Genomic DNA, 17,379 nt, shown 5'->3' with positions numbered 1-17,379 from the left:
TTGGAAACTGTTCTACTCCATTCTCTCTTGTGTTCTCTCCTTCTCTATCAACATTATAAACTCATGGGTTTTTAAGATACTTAATGTCTTTCAAACAATTACATTCATTGTCATTCACCAGCTTCTGCTTCCCCTTCTTATCCTAGAGAATATACTACAGACCATACAGTACATTTGGTGTTAAACAGACTTCTCTAGTTTTCTGAAAACCTAACTACATGTTTATTTATAGCATTATTCTATTAAAACATTAAGTATTTCAAACAACCAACTAAATATTATAACCATAATATGGTTTTCCATGTGCCATAAATTGTGCTAAACTTTTTGAGTGCAAATCTCACTTAATCTACACAATAACCATGTTAAGTGGGTATTATTGTTATCACTACTTTATAGATAAAGATGATGCAGTATGGAGACATTAAGTAATTTGTCCAATATCCAGCTAGTAAGTGGTAGAACAGGGATTTGTACCCAGGTCTATCTAACTCTGGAGCCCATGCTCTTAACCACGATCTTTAATTTCTGACAGACCATCATTTAAACAATGACTCTCAAAAAGGGTGTACCACCTTCCTGAGGGGTTTGGAAATTTTGGAGGTAGAGGAACAAGAAGAATTATCCTGCCCAAATGCCAACAGCATCCAGCCCCACTGAAAAATAATGATTTAGAGGTATACTCCCAATTCTGCATACCTCTAAATATAAAAATTACTTTGCCTTGATTACTTTTAGAAACTGCTTCCTTTAAAAATTTTTTAAATTATTATGTTTCATTAATTCACACTGCTATTCGCATCTTTGCAGAAAAATGTTTTTCCTCATCTATAAAGTTGAATGACACTAACTCTCTAAATATTGTCAAGATTCTTTTGAAATTAAAAAATAAAATGGATGGTGCCAAAGTGATTTATGAAAAAACCTGAAGGTATGAGTGATATGTGTACTCTTTAAAGGAGTCTCTATATATAGGGATAAACAAGATTCCTTTTAAAAATAACTCTCAGGGGCAAGAAGAGGCAGAAGGAAGTATTACAAAGGTGTACAAGGAACCTTTCGGGGGTGATATGTTCACTTTCTTGACTGTGGTGAAGGTTCACAGGTCTATACATAGATCAAAACTTACCAAATTGTACACTTGAAATATGTCCAGCTTACTATCTGCCAACTGTACTTCGATACATCTCTTTTAAAATAAAAATAAATTTCTGGAGCCTAAAAAGTAAAAACAATAGTGTATGTATTATCTCCAAACAGTCTCCCAAAAAGACTGAGATATTAATACAGATGGAAGGTTTGAGGTAAATAACCAAGTGACTGATTCACAATTTCCTTCATAAAAATGGCATGGCACTGCTGAAATCAAGTAGCAAAAATACTAACAGCCTACAATTCAGAAAAGAGGGATCTGTTTACCTGGAGCCCCTTTTACTAACTCAGATCAACAGTATGCACTGAGGAAGGGCCACACATGCAGACAGCCAATCCCAGAAGTCATCAAATGGCCACACATGGCCCCCATTATTATACATCACTGATATTCTGGGCCTGGTGCTCACTATGTTTGAAAAATACCTTTTGGAATTCATTGCTAACATTTAAAATTTTACAGACTTCTCCTCCCAAATCTTTTTTAATTTTCTTAGAAGATCTGGTAACCCTTGGGCTCATTTTCCAACCTGGCAACAGGCCAAGTACTCTGGTCAGCCACAGGCCACAGGACTCAGTGTCCATATTGCTGTGTCCCTGGCATTACCACGGCTGGTCTCAGCAGACTTTTGAGTTTGCAGTCCTTACCCTAAAGCTATAAAGATTTTCTCTCAACAGTGTTTTGTTTTGTTTCGATGCTATCCATGGGCTCACATCCACATTAAAAAGAACTATACTTAATTAGAGGTGCAATTCTCACTCCAAATGTATAGGGGAACTTTCCTCATTCAGCAGGCAATGGCGGCAAACAAGTAGCTAGCCTTACATACCTGTCTCTGAAACAGAAGCTACTCCAAGAATAAAAACAAATCACGGAAACTGGTTCTTGGGACATGATTTCAACAAATCCAGTGAAGAAATTTCTGACACCTAATTTTTCTCCTGGAGATTATTCCCAGGGGCCCAACTCAACCCAACACATATACACATACAGATACAAACACAGTCCAGTTCCAGCTCCCTTCCTAACATTCTTCTTCCCCATTCTGCTAGTAGCAGAAATGGTAACAGGAATCTATATCATCCTGCCTCCAGCTTAAGATAAAGGAAAAGTTCTTTTTTAAAAAACCTGATGAAAAGGGAATGTTCTCAAAGAGTAAACACACAAATTATTACAGGTCAAAAGGGGTCAGATAATCAACAGGACAAGAAATAACAAATGCTAGAGAGGATGCTAAGAAAAAGGAACCCTCATACACTGCTGGTGGGACTGAAAATTGGTACAGCCACTATGGAAAACAGTATGGAGGTTCCTCAAAAAACTAAGAATTGATTTACCATATGATCCAGCAATCCCTCTACTGGGTATTTATCCCAAAGACTTGAAAACATATATCTAAAAAGATATTTGCACACCGATGTTCATAGCAGCATTATTCACAGAGGCCAAGACATGGAAGCAACTGAAGTGTCCTATGACAGATAATTGGCTAAAGAAGCTGTGGTACATATATACAATGGAATACTACTCAGCCATAAGAAGAGATGAAATCCTGCCATTTGCGACAACATGGATGGACCTCGAGATAATCATGATAAGTGAAATAAGCCAGACAGAAAAAGTTGAAAATCACATGATATCACTTACATGTGGAATATAAACTTAAAAACCAACAAATGAACAGGACAAACAAACAGAGACTCATGGATATGGACTATAGACTAGTGGTTACCAGAGGATAGGGTGTGGGGGATGAGGGATGTAGAAGTGGTAAAGGGGTCAAATATAGGGGGGGTAGGGGAAGGGCAAAGTGGGTAGAGGGGATCAAATATATCGTAGCTGAAGAAAACTGGACTTTGGGTGGTAAACACACAATAGAATATACAGATGTCAAATTATAATATACACCTGAAAATCATATAATTGCATTAACCAATGTTATCCTAATAAACTTAATTTTTAAAAAGTTAAAAAAAAAAGGGGTGGTGAGAAAGCTTTACTCCTTTGATGAATAAACAACCAACATTTTATTTAATCACTATATAACAGAAGCATTAATATTAAAGTCAGGATAAAGACAAAGAACTTTTTTCACTATTACTTAACATTTTTCTAATCAATTCATAAATACAGAGAAATATTACAAAGAAAGCAACAAAAAACTCCTCATTAGCAGATACTTCAGTCTACCTAGAAGACACAGGGAATTCACTGAAAAATTATGAAAACTAAAAAGAGAATTCAGTAAGGTGATTGGATAGTTATAAAATTAATATACAAAAATTAGCAGTTCTTTTATATGTCAATGATAATCATAAAAGGAAGAATATGAATAAAAATTCAAATACAATAGCAAATAAAATTATAAAATACTCAGAAAAGAAATTAATACTAGGTGCCAGTAAAATCATGTTATCCTGGAGCAGAAGATGCCCTAAAGACTTATGGCCTGTCCAATCACTAACTTGAGGGAGTGGGGCTGGAATGTACCACAGGAAATTGACTTTACACCTCTGACCCACCCCATGAGCCACCCTGTAAGAGCGCAGTCAGCAGATGACCCAAGAAGAAATTATGGCTTTTCTCCCTAGTGACACTCTAGACCTGATCAAGACCTGCATTTCTTCGGCCTAGTTCTGAATCAAAAGAATCAGCTCAAAACTATTCATGTTTCTCAGAGTACATATAGGAAACAGAGCTAATCGGCAAAGAATTGAGATTTACTACTTTTTCAGAAATAGGATATGATGTCAAGTAGAGAAGACATATTCTCTAAGAAAGAGATCAAGAAACTCTTAAAAAGCTTTTGGCAGAAAACCTTACTAAATATATTTGTGAAAACAAATGGGTACATAGACCTTTTTACTATTATTACTGAATAGAACCAAAAGAGAAAACGTTTTAGAATGTGTTTATATTATTAAAAAATTCCCAAATATGTGGGAACATTAAAGAATTTTTTAAATTTTTTAAAAATTAAAAAAATAATAATAATTGAAAAAAAAATTCCCAATTAACACAGTCCTCAATATTTCAGAATTTGTGATTGCTTGACTATTTAACTGATTTGGTCTCAGGGTTATCTTTTCACTCTCTGGACAAAAATAGTTTCCTATGAAAATTAATAATGTAAACAAATGGTTTGAAGCATCTGTCTATATTCAGATAATTAATATGCTAAGCATGCTTACCTATTAAATTAAAGCAGGCCACCTAAAGACTTTTCTAGATAATACTTCATTAGCCTAACTATAATGAGTATGTATAGTTAAAGTAATAAAACGGACATCTGTTTTAAAACATTCTTCAATTTACGCCGCTTACTAAATCAAGCTAGCTTTCATACATTAGTTTCAATTACTGAAATTTTACATGGCAGAAAAAAAAACACCTCTATTTAATCAGGAAAAAAATTTTCTTTTCTTACCTTTGAAGTTCTCCATTCCCAACCATCGCCTATCTGCTGTGAATGTTTGATGAATTCTGCACAATAACGCTGGAATGTTTTTTCTCCAAAGAACTCATCTCCTTCCATATTAAATGATAACTGCAATATAAAAACTATATTAGCATCAGATGTAGAATGAATATCAAAAGGAATTCTGCTAATTTACTTATTTCTTTAAACAAACCAAAATTTAGAATGTAGAACAGAAAATAACCTTAGAGCCATTCCAAAAAGGTTTCGTTTCCATCTTTCTCATCCTATCCCCATTTTTTAATGAGGAAGAACATATGATCAATATGAAAATCCAAAACCTAGATTTATAACAAACACAAATTGTGGTTTAAAAAAGCTTTATTTGTCCATAAATTTAGTTTCAAGAGCTTAATTTTATCTCACTTCTTCTAAGCTAGTGCTTCCAAACTCCTTAGAACTTCCTTCTCTACTTCCTACTTTAGCTCCTATGAAGTTAGGATGACAGTGATTAGTGGAGCTGAGCTGTTCTTCACACTTTATTAGAGAGTTCAACTCACTAACAAATTACATTCCAAAGTCTGGAAATATTTGTTTTCCAAGGTGCAAGGTTATGATTACCTAATTAGTTACCTATTTTATTGTGTCTACAAATATGACAAATCAAAAAATACCGATATATTTATTATATATGTCTGTCCAAAACATAAAACACTGGTTTATAGAAAGAGAATTTTAGAGCTGGTAGGACACTCAAATTATGTTGTTCAAGCCACTGGATAAGAAAATAGAGACCAAGTGAATTCCCTCATTCTCATCATTAGTGACGAGCATCAGCAGGACAATTAGTACTTGTTGCCTGCTTACTTTGTCAAACACTATGCTAGACACTTCACAGTCTCATTTAATCTTCCCATGATCCAAAAGTTGTTATCCTCATTTCTTAAATGAAAAAGAGAAAGTAATCTGCTTAAGAATGTAAATGAGAAAGGATTCAAACTCCAGTTTGGCTCCAAGGCCAATGATTTGTCTATAATAGCAGATTCCCAGTCCAGTGTTCTTTCTGATTATTCAAATTTAGTATGACTTATACAAGAATTTGTTCATTCATCGGACAAATACACATGGAATATCTCCAAAGTGGTATGCACAGGTGAAGGTTAGATATACAAAAATGAAAAAAATATATAGTCCTTGCCTTATGAAAACTCACTGTAATAAAGGAAGATAAGCAATAAAAATAATTACAGTAGAAATATCTTAACCAATCTCCATTCCACCAACTTTGCTAGATTAATCGAAACAATGTCCATTTCCTCTATAAAATGATTAATATCTAGAGCATTGTGATCATGAAGCACTTCTACTCCACTCAGTTGATATGTTCACAAATCACATTCTTGTATTAAAAGTATACTTTAGTTAAATGCTATACAAATCAAACCAATAAAATATAAGTTAAAAAGACAGAAAACTGTTATTCCTAAGATGCCTTGGAAAGACTTTAAAGGTAAGTCTCCATAAAAAAAACAAACTACTATTGAACCAGGTATGAACAATGCAACTGAAAAAATTGGTTGGGGGGTAAAAAATCATACGAATCTAGAATTCTGCTCTCAGACTGCTTCCAAGTGGCCTAAGTTCTTTCATTTAAACCAAAACTTTCATTTAAACCAAAAATCTAGAGGATGCATTCTGGGTTCAGTTTAACCAAGAATGAACAAAAAATTCTAATCTAATACCCACACTCAAAGTCAATGTCTTGGTCATACATGAAAAAATTAGCAAATGCATGTCTTTATGTGTTTTAAGTTGAAATAAAATGTGTTTCAAGTATGTGTTGTGTATTATTGTTTTAACTCCACCTTTAATCCCTTTCTTCAATTAACTGTTCAACTCAATTCTGATAGCATTGGAAAGAGGACTTCTATTTAAAGTCTGTACAATAATGAAGATATGCTCAGATTATAGCAGGCAGAAGAAGAGTCCCTCACACAGGAAGGATGGTGTGGGAGGGTGTGTGTCATTCAAGAGCTTGGACTGTTTCCATAGGAAATAAAGAATCAGACTTTGGAGCTGAAAAGGTCAGAATAATAAATAGTTAGGGACTCTGTGGAGGATTATCTGAGGGGCACAAGCCTGAAGGCAGGAAGAAGGGTTAGAAGCTGTTACAGTGCTCTGAGTGAGAGGTCATGAGGATTTGAACCCAGGCAATGAAAGAGAACAGAAAGAATACACATCTTAGGTTATGGAGAGAAGTCAAGATTGATTTAAGAGGTCTGGAAGTTTTCTGAGACAAATGGAAGCCATGAGGATGCATATCACTGAGCTAGAATGCATATAGCAGATTCTTAATATGGTTTCTGATGGATCATGAAAGTTTACACTAAATTTTGTAGGTATGTACCTATCTATATTTGGGGAGAGAAAAACTCTATAATTTTCAACAGATTGTTTAAAGGATCTTAACTAAAATAATTAGGAACCTCAATGGAGAGTGAGAACAGCAGCAAGTTGGGAAAGAAATCTTCAGAACACCAGCATTTAAGAAACCTGTAGAGAAAGGGGAGGAACCAACAAAAGAGCTAGAGAATACAAAGTCAGGCATTAGGAGGAGATCCTAGCAAGGGCAGTGCCACAGAGTCCAGAGATGAAGGTTTCAAGGGAGCAGAAAACAACTAACAAATAACCAATAATGTCAAACAAAAAAGAGAACTCTTAAGAAAACATCCACGGAACTGACAATGAATGAAGCAGTCACTAGCACCTGTGTGAGCAGTTTCAACAGCAGTGGAGAAAAGCTAGGTTGTGGTGGACTAAAGAGAAAACTAAAAGGAAATAGTGAAAATTTTGTAGGCAATTTTTTCAAAAAGCTGGCTGAAAAGTACATACAAATTGATGACAGAAGCAGTACATGGGCTTAAAGGAGGATCTGGTTTTTTCCTAAGAAAGGGAGATATCTGAATATGTTTAAGCTGAAGAAAGAAGGGGGTTGAGATGGAAAGCTGAAAATACCAAAGAGGGAAAGTGACTTTAGGATAAAGCAATATCCTAAAGGGGCTAGAGTAGGTGTGGTCAACAGCACGAAAGGATGGATCTGAATAATACAATAGACACCTTGCCCCTTGTAATGAGAGGAAAGGCATTTGAAGATGAATATTAAATATAAAATTTAAAGTTTTTCAAAGAGGACCCAAAGTTAAGGAAGACAAAGGCTGATGGTCACAAGATTTTTTGATGCAGAAGCAGGCAAGATGGGCTACAGAGTGAGAGGGTAGCGACGAAAGGAAACGTTTGAGAAAACTAGTACAGATTTGAAATGCTAGTGAGAGAAATGAGAAGATAGCATTTAAAGATAAGCAAATAGAAGTGAAGGGCCAGCACAGGTTGGAGAGCCTGAATTTGTAATGCAACACTCTACAAAGTGGGATTGCCTTCAGCAGTGCTCAGCTCTCTAAGTGTGGGAACCAGCAGAGAGGACTGCTTGACCATGCGTGCAAAGCTGAAGTTTTGCTGGGTTGATTCAGTGGAAGGACCAGGTGGAAGATGGAAAAAGATTTGCTAGCAAGATTAGCTCAGAGGTCCAGAGTAGGTGGGAAAGGAAAAGATGCCAAGAAACAGTTTAAGAGGATGGGCAAATAAGGCAGGGTCAAGGAATATTAAGTATCAAAAGGGCTAAGAATGACTGTAGTGAAGAGGGAAATGAAATATAGGGAGACTATGAAATTTCAGAACTTGACAAAGTCTCAGCTGGGTCCATGGAAGTGAGTATATAAAGTAGCTTGGAGATGAAGGTCACTGGAGCTCAGGAAGTTTAAATAACTATGAGGCTTATAATTGTTGTTTTCTACATGGACACTGAAGTCACTTAGGATTACCCTGAAAGCTGGTGGGGGTAGAGAGCTCCTTAAAAAATACGGAAGATCATCTGGGATCTCTCTTTTGTAAATGAAAAGGGGCAAATGGTTTAAAATGGAAATGCACAGAGATGTTAAGAGATACATGGTCAATAATGTAGAGTCCACTGAGATCACTAATAAACCAATACATGTCTTTTTGATGAACCAGAAGGCAGCCTTGGATTCCTTCTCAAGATGGCGCTAAAAGCAGCCACTACCAGTGGACAGGGACAACATGTGAGAAAAAAACCTACCCTGCCACATGTGACAGAGCTGAACTCCATGAGCCTCAAAGGAGCAGCAATATTTACATGAAGCTGGAGAAGCAGTAATCAAAAAATTGGCTCTGGGGAAGTGTGGGCTACCAGCAATCTCCATACCCTGAGATTCAGGGTGAAAGAAAATGCAGCTTCCATTCAAAGGGTTTCAGTATTTTTTTTGAAGCCAAGTTTCCTTTAAAAATAGTTGGTAGAAGCACTGATCTGTGGAGAAGTTAACATCATGAGAGATATAAGTATGGAAACTAATCATACAATACCCACTTGCCACTTCCCCACCCTGGATAATAACAACAACAACAACAAAACTTGTGGTTAGGGAACTGTTAACTCAGGATTTCCCATCTCTTTTGACCATAGGATTCTTTTTCCTGGGAACAGTTTTTAACCACTTACTCCACAGAATGTATGTAGTAAAGGAAATAATGGGTTAAGGCTTTAGTAAGTTTGTTTACTGTGGATGTGTACTCCCAAGATCACAATGGAAAATCTGAGAAGGTAGGGGAACAGTGAGAGAATAGGTTTGGGAAGAGAAAGCACCAAGTACAGGAATATAATAAGGGCTCAAAAGGGGTTTGAAAGTAGGAGTGAACTAATCAGCTTTGCATTCTGGCTTCCAGTGTAGACTACTGGTCTTGCCTTGCTGGATGAACACCAGTTAAAACACTCTTAAATTAATTTGGGAGAGACATAATGGTGCTAAACAGAGCCAAAGATTTGCAGTAGGGCAGAGGAGGGAGGGATTCAAAAGACTTTTTGATAATATACTCATAGGGACGGGTGAGAGAGAAGATTCAAGAAAGATTCTCAGCTTTTGGCCTTAGGTGGTGATACACTTCCTGAAACAGGGATTCCTGGAGGAAGAGTGGGTTTAAAGAATGACATGGGTTTAGGTTAGCCACACTGAGTTTGAGCTTTAAATACCTGTGGAATACCCAAGTGATGATATCTAGCAGGCATTTTGACATGGATCTGGAACGCAGAAGGAAAGAAACTCTGGGGTGGAAATACTGACTGTAATCCAATAATACAAAGATAACAGAACTCATTCAATCACTTGGGGAGTGGATACAGAACTAGAATAGAAGAATGATATGCAGCAGTCAGAGAAATAGTTTGTCCAACTATATGATGACCCTGACATATACTAGGAGATATTCAATCAAAGAAAAACTGAATTTAATTTATAAAGAGTACTTATATATTTTGGAATATTTTATAAATTCCAAACAAACACTTACTTAATAACAAAATTGAACTGAGTAAAAACACTCCATTCTCTAAGCCCTCCAGTTACTGGAGGTTTACTGAACTATTCAAAATGTTAGTTGAAACATAAAATTTCACTCAATAGCCATAGTTTATCTAATTAACAACACTGTGCCACTAGCAAGATGACTGAACATCAAAGCACTAATTGATATTTGGTTGAATACTTTTAAAATTATCTAAGGACTGGGCTTTGCTGAAGGATGTTACATACAATAACACAAACACTTAGGGCTTGATTACAAAATTAGGAACTATACTATATTAAAATGATATCCATCTCAATTCAAATCATCATAATGTGCCGTAATGAATTATCACTGAATTATTCTCTTTGCTCAAGTAAGAATATTTCAACTCATTAAAAATGAAAATATGACAATCAGCATTTTCACATGTACTTTTCAAGTTGTAACACTCTCTAATACTCTACCAAGTTCATAAACTAGTAGAGGCAAAAATTAGAATCTTAGAACTTCCTATTATGAGATGGCTAAAATTATGGTCAAGAATGGAAATAACAACCACCGCATCTTATTAAGCAATAAGGCAAGAATAATCCTTATTTCACAAATGAAAAACCATAGATGTAAACTGCCTATGTTTCCAGATTTAAGCCATTTTAAATTCAGACTAGAGGTAACAACAGAATATAGGTGAACTCTCAGTAAGAAGACAAATTCTAATTCTCATCTCAACCTAAACAATGAACCTCTCATTTCTTATTATAAGTAAAAGTTAGAAATGAGTCAGTGCTCTTTCATGTCATAAAGTATAAGCTGTTAATCTATTTTGCTTGAGTCTCACTCTTGCTGCACAGCTGTTTGATTTTTTTTTTTTTTTTAAGCTCAAACAACCAAAACCTTTTTTTAACTGCTTCAGCAGAGGCTACAGATTGGAACAGTAGAATAATTTTTTCCCTCACCAAGGCAGTCTTTCTAAACTATAAGTTAGCCCCTAAGACTAGACAGTCTGAAGAAGTTTATTCTGCTGCTATTAAATACATCTTTTCAAAAAAGCAGCCCCAGTGAATTCTAACACCATGTGTAATCATTGTTCAAATGACCCTTTTTAATTAAAAACAATATTTTTCACTATCATTCTCCACATTTTTCATGTTCTAATGTGTGGAGAACTGATACTTTTTTTTTGGTCAGAGACATTTCTTTTGATGAATCTATAAATCAGTGTTTATCAGAGTCAAAATTAGACTAAAATACTTTGAGAAATATAACTAAATTTCCCCAAAACTTAAAATCATTTATAAAAATGTGATTATCATAGAACACTCTATACATACATTTAAACATTAAAGATCATTTTTAAGTAATAAAAGTAACCAACTTCCTTTGTACTTGTTCCTCCCTGCCACAATTCCACATTATTATAACTTTAGATTTAGACTCTTTCCTTAAAAAAAAAAAAAAAAAAAATGCAATTACCAGCTAGACAGGTAAACTCGACCCATTACCTTTATGGGAATTTGGCTTGAATTCATTTAATCCATTAATCACTTACTTACCTAGCAAGGTCCTTCAGTAAATGGTCCTCAAATTTTAGGGAGCAAAAGAAGCACCCAGGGTACAAATTTAAATGTGGAATCCTAGGCCCAGGCCAGAAAGATTACCTGATTCTGAAGACTCCTAAATAGGCATTCATAATTAGCAGCAGAAATACTTTTGAGGAAGAATCATGCTAGAAAACTATGACAAAACATGGATCATTCTGAGGTGGCTAGTGAAAGGCCTGGATTTCAGGGCACTTGGCAGCCTGGGTGGGGCACAGCAGGCATGGCCCAGGTAATTCGACAAAGAGGGAGGCAGCAAAAGAGAGAAAGTCTCTTCAGTCATGACTGCAGCTGAATAGTAGGCTCAGAGCTACCTTCCTGCTTTCCAACTGAAACACATATCCCAAATCAAAGTTTAAACGGGATGCAACATTGTACCTGGACTGGAATTGAGGGATCTTTGTGGGCAGCAAGAACTCCAGTTAGAGAGAAGGTAAGAAGGCATCTCACTCTCCCCCATTTTATATTTTCTTCAGAAAAAAAGATCCCGAGCTGCCCGCCCCACCCCACTACTGGCCTCCACTGCCCATTGGTAATTCTCTTTCAAGGCAGTTATCTTTCAATAATATAATGTTCCAGGCTAGAAGTGGACCTTGAAGCCAAGTGGAGAATGCATGCTGTGATGTAGTCAGCAATAAGGAGCTGTGGAAACAGGATGAGCCTCAGAATAGTACCGTTTCACCACTACATCTCCTCTCCATCCCCAAAAACGATTATTTCAAATCACACAAAAATGATCCCCTCATTATAGACACGAGAGCAAAAGATTAAACAGTAGGAAAGGAAGAAACTTTCCAGAGTACAGAAAAGATATAGTCATAAATTTGTTTGAACAAGTCAACCTGATCTCCAACCTGACACTGACAGCAAGAGTCCTCTTGGATCTAGGTGTAGTGAAGGGGATGAAGGGAGCTTGTGCACTCCAATCAGGTCGACACCATCCCTACACAAGTCCTTCTTCTGTCAAAATAGGAAAACAAAAACTATCAATAACAATATGGAGTCAATAAGAAGCTCTTGCACCATAAAAAAGAGGAGCACCACCATAAAGAGGAAGCGAGAAAGCTTGTTTCTGAAGTGGGCTTACACTGGGAATCAGGAGAAAAACTTAGAAATTATCTAATGTTCCCAACTGGGAAAAAAAAAAGAAAGAAAAAAGAAAAACCCAGCTTCTAAAAGCAAGAGATATTCAACAAATAAGAAGGTAAAGAACATGATCAGTACTATATCAGAAATTACAGACTCACTGCTAGTCTAAATATAGATACAGCTGTTTTTAAAATATACTACTAAGTACCATTATTTTGAGTGAAAAAGAAATCACCAGTTGGACATTTTTGTAATGGAAGTGAAATTCTCTAAATTTTCTTTATGCAAAATCTTTATTGAAGACTAGATTAATGTGCCTTCTTATTTCCACAAGCTTTTCATTCATTCACTCAGCACCTACAATATCTTAGCACTGAGCACTTGCTGTGTGTCCTTACAGGAAGGAATGTGAAAATTTCCTGGGGAAATCAGAGACAACTCCAAAGAGGGGAGTCTTGAAGATCTGAATTCCATTCTTGAAGAACTGAATTTTGAAATCTGCATCAAGGCCTACCAAGTGGAGAAAAAGGCATGCAAAAAAGTTGGAAGAGCTCCTTCAAGACAAGGCCTGAAAAGAGGGTGCTAGGTTTAAAAAGAAAAAAAAAATGGCAGTAGAAAGAGCACAGGTTGGGTAAAGTATGGCAAATGAGGTCCAATGGTTCCCAGTATCTGGAGGGACCAGTTTCAAAGGGAGTGTTTAGAAATGCTGGGTTAACCCAAAAGGAAGGGGTTGTAGTTTGTTATTGCGGTTTAGTGTGGTATAATTAGCATCTTACATGTATGAGATGGTCCCATAAAAATACCAATTAGCCCCCTCTGAAAAACGTTGTGAAGTAGGTTGGGGCTTAACATTTGGAGAACTTAACCCTCAGGTTTCTTAGCATATCTTTGAAATCTGCTATCACAATCTGCATTTCACTCACTAAATATTTACTTCCAAGAAACTAAGTTTTTCCTGAGCAAATGTTGTGTTGCTTTCTTCCCTTCGACCACCATAAAGCTCAGAACTTAGCTGGGGTCCACCTTTAACAACTGTATAAATTTTCATAGTGTATATTTCAGTATAATACACTCCAATCTCATCTACTAAAGCTTCATACATTCGTGACCCTGATTTATCTTTATTTTGTATGCTATTCTATTATATATAGTCTATAAGCTACTTTGAGAACTAAATAGGGTATAAATTTAAAAATATAAGCAACAGAAATGGAAAACAGAAAGAAAACTAGAACCATCCTGGGGGAACTTAAAGAGACTTTTTTAAAAAGTGAATGGTCTTTGCCTTCAAAAGTTTGTAACTAAATTTGTAAGAAAAGATTCAAAGTGAAAAGAACATCAGAGAATAGAAGACAGTAAAAAACAAGTGATAAATTGGATAACCACTCTTTAAAGAATTAGTATGGATCAGAATAATTATAATAGCATGTATTGGGCTCTTACTGGGTCAAGAATTGTATTAGCTTGTTAAATCCTCACAGCAATCCTATGAGATAGTTTACTATGATTTTTTCCATTTTACAGATGAGAAAATTGGGACAGTGAGGTCAAGTAATTTGTCCAAAGTAGCACAGCTGTTAAATGTGGCCATTTGACCTAAGGCAGTCTAGAATCAGAGCCTGTGCCCCAGAAGAGTTACATTTCAGATAATCCTTGAATTATATGAGAATACTGAAAGGCAGAGATATAATACAAAACAGGATGAAGAGGATGGGGTGGGCTTGAGAATGGGCAGTGAACCTAGGAACAGGTTGAAATGAGGCAGAGTAGAGAAGTCGTGTCTGGGAGTATAGATTAAGAATACAAGAAAATGGGGAGGGGAGGAGGAGTTTATAAATAGTCTTAAAGCTTGAAAGAGATTCCATTTAAGCAGTGGGCACAAGAAACTACTGTAGGTTCCTGAAGCAAAAGAGATGAGCTTTCTCCACAAGCTATTACATAACAGTGATAGGAAATAACCCTAACTTCAAAGCTAAATTTATTCTTAGTAAGTACTCTTCTTGGGTCCTATAAATCTGTGAGAACAAGCACTTCAAGGCCTGAAGTGCCAAGTACATTAATGGAGCCTCTGGTTCTACAGTTTAGCAACTTCTCCCTAATCGGGATGCTTTTGGGTCGGGCTTATTCTCCATTCCCATACAATTGTTTTATACCCAGTCTGCTTGGCTGAAGACATTTGTTTCCAAGGAATAATCACCAAATAACCTTTATGGTGCTTTGTTGTTGTTATGGCTCCTTAACTATGTGTATGATTCAAACACTGCCTCTAGAGGCCCAAAACACATCTCTAGGCTTCGAAGATATAAATAATCAAATCAAGCCCAGTCTTAAGAAATCTACTTATATAAACTTTATCCTACTTATTTTCCCTTAAGGCATTGCTTATCTTTCTCTGAAATTTATAGGCATTAGAAACTGCTACCAACTTATAATTTGTCACGAAACATTATGCCCAACTTGATTGCCTCATCATGTAGGGAAATCTCAGTTAATCTTATCCTAAATAACCCAGAAAGGGAAGTGGGGAGGGGAGAAGAAGAGGGGGAGGGAAAATAATCTTCTAACATTCTATATCCAAATGAATCCAGTTTAGAATGGACTGTTTCCACTAGCTTCCTCCATTAAAATATCAGTAACAACAATTCTTAAACCTTGTAATTGCAACACTTTAATTTGAATTTCTCAATACTCAATATTTCTTTGGTCGTTTTCATTTTGTAAATGTTTCTTCTTGTCCATATTTGACTCTTCAGAAGCCAGAAGGAAGGATTCTACTTAGCGTGCCATGGCGTAGTAGAGTATTACACAGGGCCTGTATTTCCCATCCTGAAAAGTACAAACTTAAGTTTTTGCCACTAGAGTGGAGGCCATTGTCAAATTGTAATTTTTAAAAACTTAGAAACATGATTCATACAAAGTGAACCTGTGGCAAAGATTTATTGAACACACAATGAAGGAGCAAGCTAAATAGTAAAAATTATAAAAATCTTGGAAATAGGACAATAAAACCACAATCTCCAGAGGTAGTTTTTCTCCCAGTCAGAAGAAAATCTGCATCTCAATTAGACAAAAAAATGTAACTGCACAGCCTGGGCCCTAATCAATAATATATAAAGCAAAAGTATCGATAATTAATTCATCCTCAGGTGGACTTGTTATACAAGGCTCCATTTTGACTTTGAAAAGACATAGCTATCCTTTTTGCCTTTCCTGAAATGTTTTTCTCTCATAATAAACGTTTCCATAAATCAGTTAACTATTCCTGTATCCCACCTCCTACCCTTCGGGATTCCAGTTACTATGAGTACATAGGTTACCTGGGAGGGGAAAAAATGGTTATATTAGGTTATTCCTCCTGGTAGTGAATCTGAAACCCCTTCAAGTTGAGTGGGACAGGGCCATTGAAATCGCCAGTAATTTAATATTCACTGTTTCAAGGTTACACGGATAAAGACTTGCTATCCCTGTGCAGGCTTTCAACACATGGCAGTAACTACCTACATCGAAAGTGAGGTCTCGGTCGTGGCCCAGGAGTGCGCGTGGCAGAGCCAGACCCCCGGGGGAGGAGGGACACGGCCCCCTCCACTCTAACCCCGACCACCGCAGCTGGTCGCCCGGAGCTGCGGCTCCGGCGCGACAGCCGGGACCAGGCCTGCGATTCACGGTTAGCGCCCCTTTACCCGGCCTTTTGTTCAAGGCTGGGCTGCTTCCCGCCCACCCGCAGCCGCCCTTCCTCCCCGTCCCAGGAGGGGAGCGAGGGCCGTGCGCGAAACAGGGCCGGCAAAGGCTGTGGAGTACTCACCCCGCTCCGCTTGGCCCCTGACCCCGCAGCCCAGCCCGGCGGGGGCGGGGCGACGGGGCTGGGGGAAGGGAGCCGGGGAGAGGTCCCCAGCGCGGGGCGAGCTACCGCCCCGCCCGCGCCCCCAGGGAGGAGAGGGACGGGCTCCTGGAGGCCACCCGGGCAACGGCGCCGGAGTGGAGCCAGCGCACCGACGCCCACCGCGGGAGGAGCCCGGCCCCGCCCTCGGCCGCCGCCGCGGGCAACCGAGTCGGAGCATGCGCACTGCGACTCCCGCGCCCCGTGGGGCCTGGCTTGCGCAAGCGGCTGACGCCTAGTGCCCAGTTTCTGGAGAGGGTGTGACCTCCTTGCTGCGAGCGAACTCCACTGCCAAGTCCCCGCCCCTCACCTTACAGGCGGGCCCCGGGAACCAAAGGGTGTTGGTAACCGCTGCTCAGCACAAAGGCAGCCCTCAGAAGGAGGGAGGCGCGGGGAGGGAGCCGAAACCTAGGGGGAGGGGGTGCTAGCGGTTTCAAGGGCCTATGCACACTCCTCCAACAAATAGCAAAATATCTGGAAAATAAAAGTGACCAATGGAGAAAGGGTAGAGCTAGAACAGGGCTGAGCTATGCAGTGCCTCTAGCATCTCTGTAAGAGGTTAGAGAACCACGCTGGCTAACACACGCACACTGCAAAATTGTAAACACAATTAAGCACAAGCACGATCCCTCTTTAAAACTAAAGGGCCAAACTAAAGGACCCAATAGAGGTTAGGAATTTGGAAATTGATAATAGTACCATCTGTGACACATATCTCAGAAGAAAATCTAGCAGCAGAATTAAACCTAGGGAAACGGTGAGATAAAGAAAAGGCTAGAGAAAGATGTGGGAATATTAAAAGCGATTGAATTGAAATATGGAAAATGCA

The 17,379-nt window shown here is 37.9% G+C and overlaps 1 protein-coding gene across 7 annotated transcripts in view; it reads right to left on the bottom strand.

Moving 5' to 3' along the window:
- The window catches only part of ATG10 (autophagy related 10), a 199,866-nt gene extending 182,935 nt beyond the window's left edge, over nt 1-16,931 (bottom strand). The window contains exons 1-3 of one of the 7 annotated variants that reach the window (XM_039874979.1): nt 16,476-16,530; nt 12,427-12,544; nt 4,581-4,700 (exon numbers count right to left, since the gene is read on the bottom strand). In XM_039874979.1, coding sequence (XP_039730913.1) covers nt 4,581-4,688 — 108 coding nt within the window. In that variant the 5' untranslated portion in view covers nt 4,689-4,700; nt 12,427-12,544; nt 16,476-16,530. Of the gene's footprint in view, nt 1-4,580; nt 4,701-12,426; nt 12,545-15,362; nt 15,496-16,475; nt 16,670-16,860 lie in introns of those variants that run through there. The other 6 variants (XM_039874977.1, XM_039874984.1, XM_039874980.1 and 3 more) reach the window with 6 other exon arrangements.
- Between the last annotated feature and the right edge of the window lie 448 nt (nt 16,932-17,379).

Source organism: Pteropus medius, unplaced genomic scaffold (assembly GCF_902729225.1).
Source record: "Pteropus medius unplaced genomic scaffold, Ma_sr-lr_union100, whole genome shotgun sequence".
In the NCBI taxonomy this organism is placed as follows: Eukaryota; Metazoa; Chordata; class Mammalia; order Chiroptera; family Pteropodidae; genus Pteropus; species Pteropus medius.
This window is presented reverse-complemented; position numbering and strand designations above follow the sequence as displayed.